Genomic DNA, 20764 nt, shown 5'->3' on the forward strand with positions numbered 1-20764 from the left:
AACAATTTTCATATGGATTTATATCACTTCCTCGGGAAAAGTTTAATTCAATGTCTTCATTTGCCGGACACTCGTTCATGTATGCAAAATACTTTCCTTCCTGACATAGTAAGATTTTAATTCTTGGTAAAGGTCGTTTTGTTCAAATGAATTATCACATCGGCAATTCGACCCCACTGCCCTCTAAGTTCATTGAAAAACTGATATTGAAAAAAAAAATTAAACAAACAAAGAATTTTTTTTGAACTTGATCCAAGGTTTTGAAAATATAGACGTCTACCAAACCTCCATGTAACTCCCAAACTTAAAATTAACATATAACGGTGAACATTAATTTCTTTCCCCAAATTCATATAATTTTGTCCTCTACAATTCTAAAGTGTCGGATCAAATTTTTTTATGGTGGAAGGTGGTGAGCCCAAGAACCCTTAATGAGGTTGAAATTCTTACCAACTTAGTAAGGCTAGTCGGACTATTCATGCATATGCAAATGAAAATGAAAAATAATAAGTGATGAATAAAAGAAAAAATCTTTGAAGAGTCGTGCTTAGACAATTATACTGACTTTCTACAACAGTGCCTTCAACACTATGTTTACAAAGAACTATTGATTTTTCTCGAGGGCATATTACTCGTCTCTTAAGGAAAAAATATATGATTCTATGCACACTACCATATAGTATTTGAAGGCTGGGTTATAGGAAGTCAATTTAACATTTTTCAAATTGAAATTACCTTATTTGATCAATATTTAAACTATTCCTATATTTTCAAATTGATTAGATGTTCCTTGACTTTGGTCTTCTCTAAGACACTAGTGAAAAGTGACTTTGCCCTCATTCACAACATGTAACCAAAACCCATATTTTTTTCCCGAAAACCAACCAATCATCTTCAACATGTAGATTTGTCTACACGAAATTTCATTGTCTTTTACTATTAATTAAGTGTAATATCAATGGATAGTAATTGATAATCAAAGAATGTGAAACTCTGATTAAATGAGTGGTTTCGTGACTTACCTTGTTGTATGTTGAGAAATTTTTGTGGGATAGATGTGCTACCATACCATACAAATTAGTTTCATACAATATAAAAAATAAATAAAGTACAAAAAGAAAAAGAAAAAAGAAAAAATGTTGACTCGCATGTAATGTAATGAATGGTTTTGAACTTTTTGTCAAGGGAAGGGGGAACATCTCGAAGAGATATGTCATGGGGCCACGAATCCCTTTCCGTCTTTTTCTGACTAAAAGTTTTGAATTATTCAATTAGTCTCGTTCACTATTAGACCATTTTTCTTTTTAAACCTATAAGTTATGATTTTGAAATAATCTCTGTTACTTAACATGATTTGTGATTTTATTTTATTTTTGTAGAAATTGGAAAGATAATCTCGTGCTCCAAAGATTGAACAATCAAGCTACCACTTACGGATATTTAGCAACAAAAGTTATTATATTCTTTTGTTGGATAGGATACCAAATGATGCAAATCCAACCAATACACAAAAATATCTTTATATTAATGAAGACTTAAACCTCTTTGTAACAAAATCCTTTCCATCCTGTCGAAGAAGAAAAACCCAAAAAAAAAAACACTAAAGCCGAAACCCACTCTTGGACGATTATAAGATCATGTAATACAGTATGATCCTACAAAAAGATTGATGTTTCACATGAAGGTACTTTGAAATACACTACCAGGCTTTGCTGGAAGATTAATTCCCTGAAATTTCAAACTGATTGCTTAGGAAAGTCCAATGTGACAGTATCTTGGAAAGAAAAATCAGGAATTCTTAAGCCAAAAAAATAAAAAATGAAAAAGATGAGTCGAGACAACGTTGAAGACTAAAAAAAAACACCCATAAGATTTTCTCTAATTTTCACAAAACCCAAGATGGGTAACCAGTTATCAAAGCTAGCTTTCAGACGCAGCAATGTCACTAATGATGGGTAGTAGCAAGAACAAAACTTCTGACTAATTGAATGCTCACTAAGGTTACAAGAATGTTTTATTTCAGTATCCATTAAGTGGGGAAAACATTTTCCATAAACAGTTTTAACAGCTCCAAGGAAAGAGAGAATCCGATGAATAATGGAAACCGCAATACTATTTCCTAGTACTCTTTCTATTTTTAAATGAATTGGATGGATCATCGACACCTTCAATAATCTATGCCACCCATACCACCCATACCACCACCCATCATTGGAGCTTCCTTCTCATCCTTGGGAAGTTCTACTACGACAGCTTCCGTTGTGGTCATCAAAGAAGACACACTGCATCATATAACATAACATCAATTAATATGGTTGTCGAGAAAAAAACAAAACAAATGAGACCCAAAAACAAGAAATTAAAAAATGGGTGTAGGGTTCAGATTCTAGAATCCCATTGTAACCTTGTGACATTGGTTGTTTCACAATCAGAAACAAGAATATTCTACATTCAGAAACCATGCAGGGTCAGTTTTGATGATTTTAGGCTGAAGTAATAGTTTTTGTGCTTAGATATATGATGTCCCATTATCAATTGTAGAAAAGAGGTAAGCAGAACAAGATTCTAATTCTAGATTCTGAAATCAGTTTTGAGAAACAATGTAACATAACGGGATTCTGGATGCTAGAAATCAGTTTCCATAATCTGATACTAACAATCCAAAATCAGAACATAGAATCGGAATCTAACAATCCGAACAAAACACCCAAAATCTTTCAAAGTATTCTTGGTTATTACCTAGCAGCATCCACCAGTGCAGTTCTAATTACTTTCAACGGGTCAATAATTCCTGCCTTCACCATGTCCACATATTCACCTGGTTGTTCATGTGAACCAAATTAATAGACAGATCCCCAGTAAAAGATTTTGAAATACAAACTATTAAGAATATAGGAAACAAATCACAAACCTTTGGCAGCATCGTATCCAAGGTCGGTGTTGTCCTGCTCCAATAACTTGCCAACTACCACAGCTCCCTCTACTCCGGCGTTGGAAGCAATCGTGTGCACTGGCGTCTGCAATTAGATTTTGACAAAAAGATCACCCTACATTTATTTGGAACAGTGGTAATGAAAGCGAGAAAAATAGATCTGACGTGAGGCAAAGTGAGTGTTAATAAAGTCCAGAAAATCAACACTCTGTTACCGAATGTGGTGAACAATACTGTCTTTGAACAAATTAGATGAAATCATTTCAAGGCTTTATCAAGCTTGAAAAAAAACACCTTCAAGAGAAAATAGACAAACAGAGAGCCTTACATTGCACACCAAGTTTTTTTTTTTTTTTAATATGATAGATTTAACTGTGAAGCCGGTATTATGATCGCAGATCTGTAGAGTTATCACTCGGACTTTACCATAACTTAATGAGTTCGCAACCTCGTACAGGTTTTATATAGCACTCCAAGTACAGATATAGACACAAAAAAGTGTTTCCAAACAAAAATGAAAAGAGAGCGAGAGGAAGAAGGGAGCAGCTGAGACAGCTATCTAATTGTCGCCAACCTTCAATTTCTTCCTCTCATAACCAGTCCCTTTGGGCTCTAAGGATATAGACACAAAAAAGTGTTTCAAAACAAAATGGAGAGAGAGAGAGATTATTGCACCTCAGACACCATATTTAAAATATAATTGTTTGGTGTGTTACAAAAATATAAAGCTAGCTTGGCAATGAAACCTCTCGACAGAAGTCCAAAGTTTGCAAGCTTTTCTAATGACCTGATAGCATTCACTAGTGACAGAATCAACCAAGAGTATAAGTTGACTAGATTGGTTAGTAGTCTTTTTCAGTAATAATCAAGTTTCTCAACAAGTTGGATACAGAATTATGCACAAGGTCTTTATCAATATTTTAGGCCTTTTGTTCTTTTGATGTAAACCATTTAAAGAATTTAGACAGCTGCTTTTGAGGATCTTTCGTTTAGATGGGATTCAGTTTATCACAAGGATAGTTGTTCCTAACTGTTTGTTGTTTGGACTTTTGTTTGGTATTTCTCCCGACCTCCATTCTTCTTTTAATAAAATTCTGTTTATCTATCAAGAAAACAAAGACCAAATCTAAGGTAAGTGACTAGTTGCAAAACCGAACCTTGAGAGAATTCTGAATAATCTGAACTCCAATCTTCTGGTCAAAATTGGCAGTCTGCAACTTGTCCAGCTCCCTTGAGGCATAAAGAAGTGCAACACCACCACCTGTAAATTGAATGTTTTCCCCAAACTAAGCAGCTCAGAAGCAAAATGTGATAAATAAAGAAAGATACACAAAACAAGAAAGTTATTCATAAAATAAATAAATAAAATAAAATAATACCTGGCACAATACCCTCTTCAACGGCAGCCTTGGTTGCATTTAGAGCATCAGTAACCCTATCCTTCTTCTCACCAACTTCGGCTTCACTAGCTCCTCCAATCTGCAACACAAGTTTCAAAAAAGTTTCAGTACAATATACATTGGGGCATGATTGAAGATACAGCTTCCCAATTAATCAGCAGTGCAATTTTGCATCAGATAATAAACAGGGCCACACAAAAAATTTTAAAAATGATATAGGCACTCCAACTTTTACTTATTACACCCCAATTAAAATAAAAAATAATAAAACAATAGTTGAGAAACAGTAAAAGATGGGGTGTCTATAGGAACTCTCTTTTTTTTTTTTTTTTAGATTTCTATTTGTTAGATTTAGGATTTTATATGAGATTAATCCTAATTGTCAACAGCTCCCTGAACAGCAAAATAGAGGTGACTGAACATTGTTTCCCAACATGCCTATCAGCATTTAAGGGAAATCCTCTCCGTGTTCAGGTCAATGCTGCACAAGCCAAACTTTTTATAATGTTTGAATGGTGTGTTTTCATTTTTAATTGGGGTGTGATAAACAATTTAAGAAATTGGGTTGTAATAAGTAAAAGTTGGGGTGCCAATAGCAGCTCTCTAAAAAAATGGAAGATAACATGTGTCTTCTGGGAGTGGCACCAGACCTTCAAAACAGCAACACCACCAGAAAGCTTTGCCAGCCTCTCTTGCAGCTTATCCTTGTCATAATCAGAGGTACTCAATTCGATGGCCGACCTCAGCTGTTACCACAATAATGGAAAAGTAATCAAGTTAGGCTTTAAGACTATCATCCACTATTCAAACAAAAAAAGCAAAAAAATTAAATCAATATAAATAAATAAATACGTCCATCCAACAAAATGAAATTCAAACGAAGTCCCAAAAGAGGAAGAGCATAATTGAATGAGTAACAAACCTGCTCAGATCTTTCTTCAATGGCTTTCTTGTCACCAGCCCCATCAAGAATGACAGTGTCATCTTTAGATACTGTCACCTATAACAAATACACTTAAAAGTTAACCATGAGATAATATTTCAAAAGAGTAAAAGACCATCTCAAACCAAAAACAAGAAAGTTGCCAAATTTCAAGACAGAACCCTTTGGTTTTCAGAACCAGACATTTTTAATAGATTAATGATCAATTTATCAATTAAAGAAGGCATAATGACAAAAGGAAAAGAAAAGCTTATCAGAACCAACAGAATAAGGAAACTAGCAGAACAAAATCATTGAGGGATACACTTCATTACACCTAAAGATAACATCAACAAAGCACAATCCCCAGCCACAAGGACAGGACAAGATGAAACACTGGGCAAAGTTGAAAATACCTATCCTCGGTTAAGCTTTAGAGTTAAGAAATAGGATTCTCTTATCTTTACTATTATAATGAGAGAATGTGGAGTAGAAGTGGTTTGACACCAAATTTGAGTGGCCATAAATGCCCCCACTTTTATAATTAAATTTATAATAATGAGGGTCATTTTGGTATAAAAAACGAAGAAAATTGCAACCCTTGCCTAGTTTTCAAAATTACAAAAATTTCCTTTTTTCCTATTTAATATTCAAAACCCTTCAATCAAAATTTTAAATTACAAATAGGCCCTTTTAATACATGTGTGTTTGCACGTCATCTTCTAATCAAGTATAAATAACATCAAAATTTGATGTAGGGTCGAATTCCGCTGACTCATGAAGAATGACTAGTGAGAAAATGCATAATCCCAACCGTGTAAACACAAAATCCTACTGCCAAGATTTATACATATCCCCATAATACACATCTCGGAGATACTTATCTCGAGGATAAATTTCAATCATTGGATTTTATGTTTAAACGGTTGAGATCATGTGTTTTTTCCACGAGGTATTCTTCATAAGTCATCAGATCCTGAACCCTTGATATATAGCCAGAATAAATTGTAGTTGAATTACAACTCTGAGATCATAGAAGAGCTAACCTTTTTGCATGAACCAAGCATTTCCAGGTCCACCTTTTCAAGATTCATGCCGAGTTCTTCGGTCATAAGCTACAATAAAGAAGGGTGAATTGTGCAATACTTCATAGAAGAAATAATTAACACAGATTCAAAGTATTGGCGCAATAACTTACCTGACCACCTGTTAGAGTGGCAAGATCCTGCATGCAGGCCTTCCTGTTTTCTCCAAATCCCGGAGCCTTTATGGCACATACCTATGTCAGTAGTCAGATGCATAGTTCACACACCTCATTAGTTCAGCAGCAAACCTTATCGTAAAACAATCAAACAATTCTTAATAGTAAGGGATTTAAACATCTGCTAGGAACAACAAGGGCACCTTGATTCCAGCTCGCAACTTGTTTAAAATGAGAGTCGCCAATGCATCACTTTCTACATCTTCGGCAACAATCAACAAAGGTCTTTGCCTCTGAAAAAACATAAAGAAATCCAATAGGATAGAGGATAAATGTGCAGCATAGACTTTCTATTCCCTTGTTGGAGCAAAATAACCCAAAAGGCATATCAACTATTCAACCCCAAAGAAATGCTTACCTTCAAGGCCAACTCTAGTACTTTCACTATAGAATTTATACTTGAAATTTTCTTCTCATGGATTAAAATGAGAGGATCGTCTAATTCCTGTTGACAGAAAAAATTGTATTATTGACACCAAATGATAGTTTGTGACTGAAATAAAAACAACATTGAGACTAATAGTTTGGCCATCATCCCACAACCACAACGGGGCCAATTATTTACTCATCAAAGTCCACAGCTTACACATTTTTGGGTCTTCTGGTTGGTGATGAAATAAGGTGATATATATCCCCTGTCCAACTTCATACCCTCAACAACTTCCAATTCATTAAACAATGTCTTCCCATCCTACAAAGTTCAAACGGGCACGTTAAAACACATGGCAGTTAAGAATTAAATAACAAATTAAATAGGGGGAGCTCTAGGGATACTCCCAGTTTGTACTCCCTATTTTTACACCTTATCATAACGCTTGATTTTAAAAAATTGATGGTACAAAGGAATGCTGATGTGGCAATAAAAATGATCTAATGACTCGCGATACAATATTCTCTATATTCAGCAAAAATTAAAAAAATCTGTACTTTATATATATAAATTAAAATAATCTTATCAATTATTTAATTTTTTAAATTAACTCTTCTGTAGAGTTGGGACATGGCGAGACAACCTAAAATTCTATCAAATTTCTTTAAAACATACAAAATCCATATTCCATTTTTCACAATATTTACCTTCATATAAAATCTGAAAAAAAAAAAATCAGATCAATGCCTAAATTCTTCTAAATCAACTCGCCTCAAATGAGTTGGCTTGGTACACAGCGAGATCACCATCACCATTTTTTGTCAAGAAATTTGTACCATTCTTGAATTGCTTTAAAACAAATGTGTATCCAGATTTTGTATCTTCACATCATTTACATTTGAATTGAGATTAGCTGACTAGAAAAAGGTCACTCCAAATTCACTCAACTGCACATAACCATAGATGTTCAAAATCTTCATTTTAAAAAATGACTTGAAAAAGGTCCGAACAATGAAGAAATGAGATGTTAACACAGGGAGTCTGGGATTTAGACTAGGAAATCGCATTCCTTAGTAAGATTTCAGGATTCCCACATTCGTAATCCAACAACTCAGTCCTCTTCATTTAATGGAAAAATTCAGATATAAAATCATTTAGTGCTTGACCACTACCGAACTCTCAAATAGAAATTAAAATTTAACATTGAAAAATTATCTACTTTTAATATTGTTTTTCCAAAGTTCTTAGAATTTTTCCCATAACATCCCTGAGACATTAGATCTTTTTTTTTTTGGCCACTAGGTGAGCTACCCTGAGTAAGATTTACTTACCAAGTCAGTAAGGTTAGCCTTACTCAATTTCTTCAAGGAGACATGAAAGAGGGAGTAAATATTCCTTCAATATCGGCTAATCTTGAGCTTTATAAGGAAAACAGTTAATTAGATGAGGGCTCGTGATCAAGCCTCGGCTACCTAAGCTGATTAAAAAGTAAGTCAAATTTAAGCAATTTCACTGCCACATCATCTTTAATTTATACCGCTCATTTTTTGAAATCAACGGTTGGGATGAGGTGTACAAATAAGGAGAATTAAGTAGGGACTAGCTATAGACAGACTCATTAAATAGAAGGAACAAGTCATCAAATCATCTTCCTTAGCAAGAACAACAGATATGCATTGGAAGGGTTGGAAGTGAAACTTCCACACTCAGTTGATATTATATTCAAGACGATACAAAAAGGTAAGTATGAGGCAAATGAAGAAATTATATCAACCCCACTTCTGCATACCTATTGTAGTCTTCCTTTTCATGTGACGAAGTAATAAGTTTTCCAATTTTGAAAACATTCTATAATATTAACATGTAATAGAAAACAAAAAGCAAGTCTGGCCTATAAAGAACGAAATAAAAAGTTCCACCAGTGACCCATTCCACCCATTCCAATCACCAGAGAGACAATTAATGTATTTTGGAAGTTTAAATATTAGGGATCAAACACCTAGGAATTTAGCTCAGAATCAACAATGAAACGAAAAGCACAGATGTGCTAATCAACTTGACCAAGGTCCAGCAGCTTGTACAGTAAATTACAATAGAATTAGTAATCTTAATACCTCAAAAGATGAGAAAAAGATAATCTAATATTAAGCAACTTACAGCAATGGTGATGACTCCCTCTTTGCCAACTTTCTCCATAGCCTTGGCTATCAGCTCACCAATTTCCCTATCTCCATTAGCTGATATGGTACCAACCTTTTTTTAAAAAGCAATAAAGTTAGCAGTCCGTACATAAACACAACTGTCTCTTTTTCTTTACTATTATAATGAGAGAAGGCGGAGTAGGCGTGGTTCAACACCAAAATTTGATTGGTCATAAATGCCCCCACTTTTATATTTAAATTTAATACAATCAGGGTTATTTTAGTAAAAAAACTCAGAAAATTGCAACCCAACACCATAGAATAGTGTCACGTTGCTTAGTTTTCAAAATTACAAAACTATACTTCTTTACTATCAAATCTACATAAACCATTTAATCAAATATTTTAAATTACAAATAGCCCTTTTGATACATCTTCATTTGCACATGTCACCTTCTAGTTTTGTAATAATGATAGAAATAACAATGATTACAGTAGGAACAAAAAGAATACTTGTGCTATTTCCTCGGATGTGCTGATCATTCGTGCTCTGCTCTTCAAGCTTGTCACTACAGAATCAACCGCCATTGTGATCCCACGTCTAAGGTCCATTGCATTCATTCCAGCTGCTACTGACTTGCATCCTTCGGAAAATATAGCACGTGTAAGGACTGTGGCACAAGTAGTACCTGCAGACACGTAAGGACGGTGTTGAGTGTTGCATCCCTCATATGTAAAGCTGTTGGTTAAGAATTAACTCTTTGAACAAGTTTGATAAAACTTTTAGAACAAATATTTACCGTCTCCGGCTACATCATTGGTTGCATTTGCAACCTGCTTCACAAGGCTTGCACCCATGTTCTTAACTCTATCCTTGAACTCAATGCTCTTTGCAACAGTAACACCGTCTTTTGTCACTTTGGGTGCACCATAGCTTTGTTCCAATACAACATTACGCCCCTTTGAAAACCCAAACACCAAAACAAACAGTAGCACTAGTCATACATCTGAGGCTTTTTTATATAATTTCTTTTAAAAATAAACAAAGACAGATAACATGAAAATGAAATTACCCAACAAAACTGGGAAAGTACAATTTCACATCTCCAAACATATTTGAACAGAACAAGAAAATAAAGGAAAGAAATATAAAAACAAAAAATTGAGTATCATAATCCCAAACAAGATAAAGGGTAAAAAATTCCTAATGCTCAGATCACCAAACCTTGGATGGAGAAAAAAAAAAACAGAACTTGCGTACTACATCAATATAGATAATGTAAGTGATTTTTAATAATATAAACAGAACAAACCAATTAAATCATCAAAAAGAATTCCTTTCAAGACCACCATTCAATGATCTCCCAAAACACAACCCACAACGTAGTATATTATATTATATTGAAAAAGGATAAGCATTTAGGAAAGACAACCAAGAATGTGCGCACATTTGATTTAGTAAAACCATGGAAATTTAAATTTTTGACGGCACCAGAGACCGCATAAAAATGTTTTAAGGAAACAAACACACCCAATCGATCACATAAGAGGAGGAGGAGGAGGAGGAGGAGGACTAACAAATGTTTGGTGTGAAACAATGACAAAAAGAATAACCCATTTTGATACCTTGGGTCCCATGGTAACTTTGACAGCATCGGCAAGCTCTTCAACACCCTTAAGCATCAAAGCACGAGCGTCTACTCCAAATTTGATGTCTTTCGCCGCATAGTTTCTGTTCCAACTCAACCTACTACCAATCTAATCCAATATTTAAAATTAAGAAAAAAATGAGATCAATCCACTTCGTTAAACATCTAAAAAACCATACCCAACAAGTTCAAACGATCAGGAAGAGAGAGAGAGAGAGATTACCTGTTGGCTGCTGTTCCTAGCGATGCTAGACAGAGGAAACTCAAATAAATCACTATAAATAGTGACAAAATGAACCAAAAACAATAAAATCGAGCATAAAATTTTTTGTTTTTTCTTCGTTTGTGGAAGACTTACCGGGCTTTTGAGGCAAGGTTCGCAGCTGCACGGTACATGGTTGTAGAATTGTAGAGTAGAAGCAGAAAAGCAAGAGTTTAAAGTTAGGATTTTGGGTGAATTGGAAGAAATGCAGGGGAAAATGGCACCTTTCCCAGTGGCAATGGAGGGTGAGGTAAGACGTAAGAGAGCGGCTATGGCGAAAAGTTTCTAGAAGCAGACGCTGCTAGGGTTTAGGGTTTTAATTGGTGAGCCGATCTTCTCGTCCAATCTCGGCACCCACTAAAACCAAGTTGACTCGTCCGAGACAAATCCTTCAAAATTGATTTAAAATGAAATTCACTTTTTTTCCCTATATATATATATTTGTTAAACAAAAGAGTCCTGATAACCGGACTCCACTCAGACATACTCCCCTGACGTGGCAGAGTATAGATTCATAGATTTTTTCTCGAGATACATAATTGCACATTTCATAAATATGTGTAATTATGTATCCCATTATCACATCAGGAGAATACGCTCCCGACATATGACATGTGTTAGAGTCATAGATTTTTTTTTTCGAGATACACAATTGCACATATTTGTATAATTGTGTATCCCAATGAAAAATCTATGATTCCAATCCATGCCACACATCAGGGAGTGTATGTATACTAGAGGGACGTCAAAAATCACGACTCTTTAAAAATATATATAACAATACTAACATGATAATTGTTTTAGAGAAATTTTATTAACACGTCAACTTTTGCTAACAACACCCTAATTCATATATAAATCACCATCGATTAACACACATCTCGGGCTATAATTAGTCAAAGTTGATGCTGCAATAAAATCTATCTTATTTTACAACAATATTTGTATGAGAAAATATTAATATCGGCCTAACTTTTCTAAAGCGTCAACTTAGCTGAGTGATAGGACATGTTGAGTGCTATTCTCACATCCTATATTCAAACCCTTGGAATTCAACTTCGTGTCCTAACCACTAATGCCATACCTATCAAAAAAAATATAAAGCATGCATTCCCACTATTTGACATATTTCTTATGGCAATAACCTTATCGAGTTAAAAAGAAATAGTAGATAAAGATAAAATTTTGATCAGGTTTTGTAAAGATGCTTCTCATAAATTGATAATGATTTTTGTACCGAGCCTAAATTCCAAAAATAATCTTGAAGTCTATTTCTAGTGCAGTTGAATTTAAAGAGAATTAGATATGGCATTGAGAAGTATCAAATATCCATCCCAATAAAAAGTTAGGGACAACACCTTTCCAAAGCAATGACTCTCTCTCTCTCATAACAAAGTTAAGTTCAACCCATTAAAATCTTAACAAACAGACTTGTTTAATGTAATCTTGAAAAGGATTTCTATCCAGATATCAAAAAATCAGATTATTATTTATTTTATTTTTGTAATAATCCAACACTTGAAATTTCGCATTTGCATCTAAAACTCATTTTTGTTTATTTTTCAACCTAAACAGTGCAAAATAGAGTTGTGTGAGTTTTCACACTAGTGAGATCAACTTTAGACTTAGGTCCTAAATTAATGGTAGTTCTAACTTAAAACCTACATTTACTTCAATTCCATGTATGATGCAATATATTGATCGATCATTTTTGTTTAAAGCCCAAAATATGAGCAAGCTCAAAAGTTTACCACCAAGAGGTGGAGAGAACGGGGTGCCTAATTCCCTATCCATAATCTAATAGAATCCCTTTATCCAGATTTATATAATTTGACCATATAAGCCCTGTTTCTTGAAAAGTATTTTTCAAGAGGCAATATAGTTCTGAGTGACTGTTAAACCATAATGGTGGAGCCCAAAAAGCCAAAGTGATTCATGATATTTCACACTTCAAAATTCATGTAACTATAATAGGCTATGTCTTGTTTGCAATCTTCGGCCTTGTTGTTTAGATTTTGATAATTAAATATGGCTTATTCATGGGCGTGCACTATTGCCACCCACCTTTTTTGCTTGTCTCACCTACTTCATTTGTCAAATTTTTATTATAATTCTTCAAAGTAAATTGAATAATACATTTAAATATTCAAAATTAAGAGTATATCATTCTCCATTCATCATTCATGATAAGAAATCATCATAAATGATTACAAGCGTCGCCATGTGAAGAAGATGAGAAAAGTGGCAGTCTGCATCTTCCAAAAATATTAAAAAGAGAGATGAGATTGAAGGAGCACCAAGAAAAAAAAAGTTCATTAAATGGGCTATCAAGCTATCACCCAAAAGTTAGGGACAACGTATAAATAATCCCTCTCACATGGTCTATTAAGTAATTTTTTCTATCATCTATATAATAAAACACAATGGTGGATCCCATTCTACTAAAGTTTTGTAGGGTATAAAGATTGAGAAGAAATTGTGAGTTACACAACCCTATTAATTTTATTGTCTTGCCTTTCTTCCCCTCCTATTTTCAATAATACCTCTATAAGTTTACTATCTTTCCTCTTTTCCCCATTAAGCCAAAAGAAATGTGTCTTAAGCAAGGGCAAACTCTAGTATATTATCATTTTAGTTAAGTTTTAATACAAAAACATGTATAGGACTATATCAATATAAGGTCTTAGATGAAGTTGTTGATCCAGTTAAGGAGAGGTTCCATGAGAAAAGAGGATGAGCTATAAAAGATGGTAAAATTTAAGGTTCCATGAGAGAAAAGGACGAGAAAGAAAGGCTTCCCATTCCCCCCTTGTTGTAATAATATGTTATTCGTAAGCAAAATAAAAGACTTAAATGCCCTTATGACATACCTATGTGTTTTCTAACCGATGGAAAACTCCCTTGACCTTAGTCCTTTGTTATAAACTAATTAAGATGACTTAAATACCTTTACAATCCATTTTCTTTCATCCACATTTAGCCTCCCTGCATAACGTAGAAATTGTGACGATCTTTACAATAGACAATCCTTGGCACAAATTATAACAACTCACAAGCAAATGAAGTAAACAAATCAACAGCTTGAGAAGGCAAGCAACATCGAACACGGATGACACTACGCTAAAGCGGTAGAACCTATTAGGGCAATAGAACCCAAAGGAAGAATCATGCTAGATATTGTCGATTATAAGTTAAAGACGTGCTTGGACTTGACGATTGTAAGTCAAGGCATTGGGGCCTGTCAAATGCAAGTTAAGGCATTGGGGCTTGTCGATTGTAAGTCATAAGTCGAAGATCTAAAATTAACGATTGCAAGTCAGGGCGTTAGGCTTGGAGATTGTGAGTCAAGGCACTAGGGCCTGATGACTGTGAGTCGAGGCATTGGGGTTTGTCTGGCTATTATAAGTCAAAGAGTTGGGGTCTAGTGACTTCAAGTTAAAGAGGCCTTGCAACTGTATGGCATGGTCCTAGAACTTGGTGACTATGAGTCAAAGAGGCGCTGGGGCCTGAGAATTGTGAGTCAAGACAATTGAGTCATCATGAATTCTAAATGTATAGAGTCAAAAATATGAGTATTAGACTCCTGTTAGAACTTGAATTTGAAGTAGATCCATGCTCATCATTTAAGTTGGGGCTCTTTAGATTGCTTTTAGGCATAGGTGCAACATATGTTCGACCTCCTAAGTCCAATATATTGGGTCTCTTATGGGCACCCATTGAAATGCACATGTTGCAAAGTGAATGCTTCAGCATTTTGCATACATTGCTACAAGAGCAATGGCAATGAGAATGTCACACTCAAACCCAAACTTAACAGTACAAGCATGAAGTTGGGTCCCAAGACAACTATCCTTTCTATTAGAACAAGCCCCCGAACCATAGCAAGTGCCAACTGATTTGAGACAATTAAGAACTCTCTCATCTGATTAAAAAACATCAAAGCTTATTGACCTTAGCTTTAAGCATGGCTGCAACTTTCGGTAGGTTGGCTTGAGCTCAATCCAATCGATGGGTGAAGCTAGGTTGAGCTTATTGGATTAAAATAACTAAATCAACCTTAATTTGGGTTAAGATTAGGTTGAAGGTTCAAGTAACCCAATTCAACCTGAACCACGATGCTATATGATAATATATAAATATTCTATGTTTATTATATATTTCATTTATTTTTAAAGTATTTTTTAATTATTTATTGTTTAAGATATAAAACTTTTATTATATAAATTGTATTTCTTGTTTAAGATATTAAATTACTTTGCAAGCCAATATAAAATTAGGCATGTTCGATGAGACCAATTCACCAAAAACTATCGAACTCAAGCTAACTGAGCTCAACCCGGAATTAGAAGCTGAAGCTCAATTGTGGGCTTCGCCACTTGAATTGAGTATGGGTCTACCCCCCAACCCGCCCAAGTTGGAACACTAACCTTTAGGCCCAATATTAAAGCCTAACCCTTGTTTTCAGGGTGAGCTAAACCGGGCTTTCCCACCTCTACATCTCATGCCCCCTTTTAAAATCTTTCTTTTCGGGGAAACTAGTAAGGGTTTTTGTCAAATAAGTTGTTTAGATTTTAAAATTTCTATGAGCGGAGTTGGTTTCAAAACAATGGTCAGAACTCAGAACAATGAAATTAGGGCAAACAGTTTTCCTAAAAATCTCAGAAAGATTACGTGAAGTGATGATCTGTATCTACATATTAGGATATGCTCATGCGAAAAAAATCTAGTAAGATCTTCATGTTTTGTCAATACACCGTAATGGGTAAAGAAATCTCTTGATCTGATGAAAACAAATCTATTCACTAGATCGTGTCATCAAGTCGAGACAAACTTCATTTGTCCGTTTCCCAAAAGAATCATTAACAATCCCTTATTGAACGAAAAATACTCTTCTTCGCTATCTATATAAACCCTTGTACAGTTACAGGTATCAACAACAACTAGAAAGAGCATCTTCCCCTCTTCAAATCATTCATCTTAGTTGGTTTCACCTTTCTCGACCATATTAGAGCGCCAACCTTGGCCTCTGTTGATATAGAGGTATTCAAGAACTTCCTACTTACTCCATTTTTTGTTTGGGTTCAACATGCTATATGATTATTTAATTACTATATATATTTATTTTCTAACTAAATAGAATAAAATCTATATTTTCACATTTGGGGTAACATTTTAGATTACTTAATTTGTCATGGTTAACCATGTTTACTCGTATCAATATTATAACAAGACTACTCTCTCTATCACATTTTAAATTTCAGATGTCAAAATGAAATTAAATAGGGTGTTTGGGGTGTGGATTGTCATTCTATTTTTTAATGATTACATCTTTTTCTCACTTGAAGAAACTTCCTTTGATTCCGATTTTTACTCATTTGAGAAAAGCTCTAGGCCTCACTTGACTTTCAAATAGGTCAAGTTGGATCATTATATTGTGTATGAAAAGTTGAACCTTTGATGAGTCAAATAAATATATATTAAAAATTAGTTAAATATAAAAATATTTTAATATTTGTAAGTATATTTATTTTCAAAAAATGATAATAAATCTAAATCCTGGCCAAATTCTATCTGACTTGGGTAAAGTTATGCATTAATCATATCATATCTTTTAAATTCAAGATCAAAGTAGACCTAATAATCGATTTGCTTACAATCGTTCTTAAAATCCTATTTATAATTATCTTTTTTATTTATTTATTGCATACAGATAATCAAAAGAAAAAAAATTGGTTGAAATGAGTTCTTCAGACTCGTGGGAGAATGAGATGAATAACAATGGATATCCTAGTGATGATGAAGACGATTGGGAAGGGTATTGGCCTAGGAATAGCCTGACTGCACTGGTTGTGGATAACAATAGTGTCCAACGCTTAGTCCACAGCGCATTCATTCAAAATTTTGGTGTGCAATGCGAAGTGGTAGAGGAAGCGCAAGAGGCTTTCGATCTGCACCGAGCTGGAGCTTACTTTGATCTGATCCTCATTGATATGAATCTGCCTGGCATCAATGGTCCTCAGGTAGCTATGCCTCTTGCTTTCATTAGAAGTACTTTTAAAACAATTGCAGTAGGTTTTAAGAAAGTACTTGCTAGCAATGTTTTAAAAGTTTAATCGTCTTTTAGATTGAAAATCTAACAAATTAGTCATATCTTAGTCAAACCCTGATTCAACTTGGTTTGATTAATTTATATTTATCAAAAAATAAAGTAAAAATGTGTATACCTTATTCCTTAAATTACCTTTATTTATTTTCACACACACACAAAAAAAAAAACATCTATAAAAATTAAACTTTCATTGATTGAATCGATTTTAGAAATAATGTTTCTTTTTATGGTCTAGATGAAGTATTTCTACTTCTAATTGACATTTTAGCTATTAACTTAATATTTTTTATATATTATATTTATTAACTTAAATATAATGAATATTTTCAATGTAAAAATATTCTTTTTTATTATTATTTTGAAATAGTGAAACACTTTCCTTACTAACTCAGTAAGATTTTAAGCCTTACTAAGGGTCATTTTGCTCAAATGGATTACCGCATGAGTAATCCAACACCACAGCCCTCTAAAAATCTAGATTAAAAAAAAAATTATTTTGGGCTTGAGTGGAGTTTTTGGAATAGACAACTACCGAACTTCCACCTAACTCCCAAATTTAAAATTCAAATTCAAAGATGAAAAAATAAAAATAAAATTCTTTGAAATTTCATAGAATTTTGTCTTCTACAATCCCAAAGTATCAGATCATATTTTTGGATGCCACAAGGTAAGCCTAAGGAACCTTAGTAAGGGTGAAATCCTTATTAACTTAGTATGGGTGGTTGGATTCTCTGAAATATATGAAATAAGGATTACGTATTATTTATTATTTTGTCAGAATTTCATTAAAATTTACAATTAATCCAAATTAATAAGTTTGTTTGTGTGTTATGGGGACTATTGTTTTCTATGGTAGGCAACAAGGATACTCCGCACAATAGGAGTTGAAAGTATGATCGTGGGCGTTTATTTCGGATCTCAACAAAGTAGGGAGAAAGAACTGTTTATGGAGGCAGGCGTTGATGATACCGTCAAGAAACCTTTGACCTTTCGAAAGGTTGTTCGCATTCTCCGTCGAGTTGACGATAATATTTAGGGTTCCGTCCACCTGGAGACTGAGAGAATAAAAGAGAGAGTGATGTCATGAGCTGTTGAATCGATGTCATCAGTAGATGTATGAGCTAGCTTTCTAGTATGAATAAAAGATAATAATAAGAATAAGAATAATTTCCTGAAATTTAATGGTCTCCGTCGTTAATATGTTGCAAAAATCAAAATCTGAATTTTCATCTAAAAAACAACAATAATCAAATCTGTTTTGTTTTGTTTTTTTTTTGATAATCGACTATCCCTGTAGACAAGGGATCAGGCCCATAACTGGACTTTGCCCAATTCATAGACCATGGTCTTGTTCAAGGACTAGTCCTGGGCACGTGCGACGCCTGCACAAATCTGATTTTCTTGTCACGAATGTCAACTGCATGAATTGGCACAAATCCTAAATCTAAAATTCTACTTTGTCAAAAGATAACGAAGGAAATACAAAGAGAGAGAGAGAAGGCAACTTCAAGTAATGTAATATGAAAATTGCTACAATGACTCGAAATAAAAGTAGCATTCTAAGTGTGCGGAGAGCCATGGATTGTCCTTGAGAGTATAAAAAGCATCTATGGTTTTCGTACACTTGAGTACTACTTCGAATAATATTTCCAGTCATTTCAGTAGTTTTCACGTATTATTTGTGGATGTGTTCGAGTTTTATTCTCAATATCCCCATTAGAGTCACAAATGTGAATATGAGGATGTGTGATTTTGAATCCATCTTTTGGATGAATAGGAAAAAAGTTAAAAAAATAAAGATAATGGCTGAATTATAGTCACAAAATTCACAGAATTTTTTAAAAAAATTTGTAAAATTCTCCGAATTAGGAGTTAGAAGATCAATTCAGCGAATTGACGAATTAATCAACGATCCCTCATTAATAATGGAATATGGTAACATTTTAATCCTTCACCTCCAAAATTTTAGTTTTTTCAACATTCAAACATCAAGAAGAAGATAAGATTTTTTAGAAAGAAGTTGAAGAAGATAGGTTTTGGTTAGAAATCCAATAAAATATTTTGTAATCTCCAAAATTTTCCTGATTTTTTAACAAAACTTTCTTGAATTTATCTGAATTGAACTCTCACATGATAATTACCGAATCCAAATTTTGTTACTATTGGTCGAAGTCTCCTCCTAATTTCATTGAAAAATATTTGTATCAAAGAATTATTCACCTCTTATATAGTTGGAGAGATTTTTCTCAGTGATTATGTCAGGAAAAATACTTTTATGGTATGTTTGATTGCAAAAGGAAAATAGGTTGGAAAACCGTTTTCTATGAAAAATGATATTTTTCATGTATTTGATTTCAGTTTTAATACCCTAACGCCATATCTTCTTCTTTTCCATCACTACCACCTCCATAGCCACCATCACATTCACTCTGTCCATCGTCGTTGTCGTCGCACCATCGCCATCGCCATCTCCATCATCGATCATCCCTCTCTCCCCCCCCCCCCCCCCATCTTCTTCTTCCTCCTCCTCCTCCTCCCTCTGCCCCAAGCCTCTCCCTCTCCTCTCATCTTTTTTCTCCTCTTCTTCTTCTTCAAATATTTTTCCCACGATTTAATATAAAAAAATCAAATAATAGAATTTGATTTTCCGACCTTACTTATTTTTCCATGGATTTCAAATTCCATGTAATCAAACATACCCTTATGGTATTTGAGCCATAAGACAATTCCTTTGGGCTTAAAGACAGGTAGGCCATTCATGGGGATTGTGATCAATTTAGATCAAAAGTATTTGAGGGGAAGTAATTTCTCCACCTAATAATCCAACCCTCCATTATTTTCTTAGGATCTGCACCAAATATCATCTTGAAAAAGCCTCTCTTCCACCCTTGAGACTCTAGCAAATTTGGAGTGTGGATGAATAAGCCATCCACCATCTTATTTTTTTATCTAAATGTATCTCGAGTATTGCACAAGGTGAAAAGTTGGCCATATATCATTTAAAAGAGATTTCTATTGTTACATACTATAACAACGGAAATAGATTTACCAAAAGCTCCCACGATGCCATAAAGGAAAATGGTACCTTTTGGATTAACTTTCCAATGATATATTATAATAGTGATTCTCATAAAGATCTCAAAGTTATGCTCGTCGAAAGCTATGGTGCATATGAGATGATGATACTTCTTGTTGATCCAGATAGTCCATTTTATGGGATTTTGTTGGCCAAAATTGATTTAATTTAAAGAATCATGGATCTTTGGATGGAAAATCTGTATACAACAAGGGAGATGTCGAGTAAAAGATCCACATTATCGATGCAAACCAAGCCCGTAAAACTACTCCTACTCGAATGGATGTCTTACAGCCCATCAAAGAAATCCAACAACGAATATTTATCCTTGAAATCTTAACAATTAGATTTCGTGCTTACGGAATCAAGAATTATCATACCCAGCAAGGAACATTACCCAAAAAAAAAAACAGATCACGCTGCTACAGTCTACATACCCAGTCCATCTCTCCCCTGTAAAATCATAATAATAATAAATAAATAAATAAAATTAACAAAGGACAATGATCACAAAGACCTATTTTTTGAAAATAGGTATCAAAAAATCCCTTCTAAAATATATGGATTCATTAGTACCTAATTTATCAAACATTAGTCTTAAAAAAAAAAATTAATGCAAAAATACCATAATTACCCTTTTAA

At 34.0% G+C, this 20764-nt stretch overlaps 2 protein-coding genes across 2 annotated transcripts; one reads left to right on the top strand and one right to left on the bottom strand.

Moving 5' to 3' along the window:
* Window positions 1-1956: 1956 nt before the first annotated feature.
* On the bottom strand, window positions 1957-11301 carry LOC147403291 (chaperonin CPN60-2, mitochondrial). The gene is made up of 18 exons (XM_086438813.1): window positions 11034-11301; window positions 10899-10923; window positions 10653-10784; window positions 9827-9986; window positions 9540-9715; window positions 9043-9138; window positions 7102-7206; window positions 6874-6960; window positions 6659-6748; window positions 6453-6533; window positions 6301-6369; window positions 5255-5332; window positions 4983-5078; window positions 4312-4411; window positions 4090-4193; window positions 2912-3017; window positions 2740-2818; window positions 1957-2282 (listed from the first exon to the last, which is right to left on the bottom strand). Exons 1-18 carry the CDS (start codon window positions 11069-11071, stop codon window positions 2168-2170), a joined length of 1737 nt encoding a protein of 578 aa, XP_086294939.1. The 5' UTR covers window positions 11072-11301; the 3' UTR covers window positions 1957-2167.
* Window positions 11302-15837: 4536 nt separating this feature from the next.
* Window positions 15838-18214, top strand: LOC147403292 (two-component response regulator 24-like). Its single transcript, XM_086437639.1, has 3 exons — window positions 15838-15977; window positions 16648-16957; window positions 17903-18214. The coding sequence occupies exons 2-3, from the start codon at window positions 16676-16678 to the stop codon at window positions 18080-18082; spliced, it is 462 nt and encodes a 153-aa protein (XP_086293765.1). The 5' UTR covers window positions 15838-15977; window positions 16648-16675; the 3' UTR covers window positions 18083-18214.
* The last annotated feature ends 2550 nt before the right edge of the window (window positions 18215-20764 follow it).

Source organism: Akebia trifoliata, chromosome 4 (genome assembly GCF_017979445.1).
Source record: "Akebia trifoliata isolate Shusen 1 chromosome 4, ASM1797944v1, whole genome shotgun sequence".
Lineage (NCBI taxonomy): Eukaryota > Viridiplantae > Streptophyta > Magnoliopsida > Ranunculales > Lardizabalaceae > Akebia > Akebia trifoliata.

Bases quoted from the DNA above. Each gene is read 5' to 3' on its own strand.
- LOC147403292 (XM_086437639.1), top strand. From the start codon at position 16,676: ATGAGTTCTTCAGACTCGTGGGAGAATGAGATGAATAACAATGGATAT. The intron at 16,958-17,902 runs GTAGCTATGCCT...TTTCTATGGTAG, and splicing joins CTGGCATCAATGGTCCTCAG to GCAACAAGGATACTCCGCAC.
- LOC147403291 (XM_086438813.1), bottom strand. From the start codon at position 11,071: ATGTACCGTGCAGCTGCGAACCTTGCCTCAAAAGCCCG. The intron at 5,333-6,300 runs GTTAGCTCTTCT...TATTTGTTATAG, and splicing joins TGCTTGGTTCATGCAAAAAG to GTGACAGTATCTAAAGATGA. The intron at 3,018-4,089 runs GTTCGGTTTTGC...ATCTAATTGCAG, and splicing joins TTATTCAGAATTCTCTCAAG to ACGCCAGTGCACACGATTGC.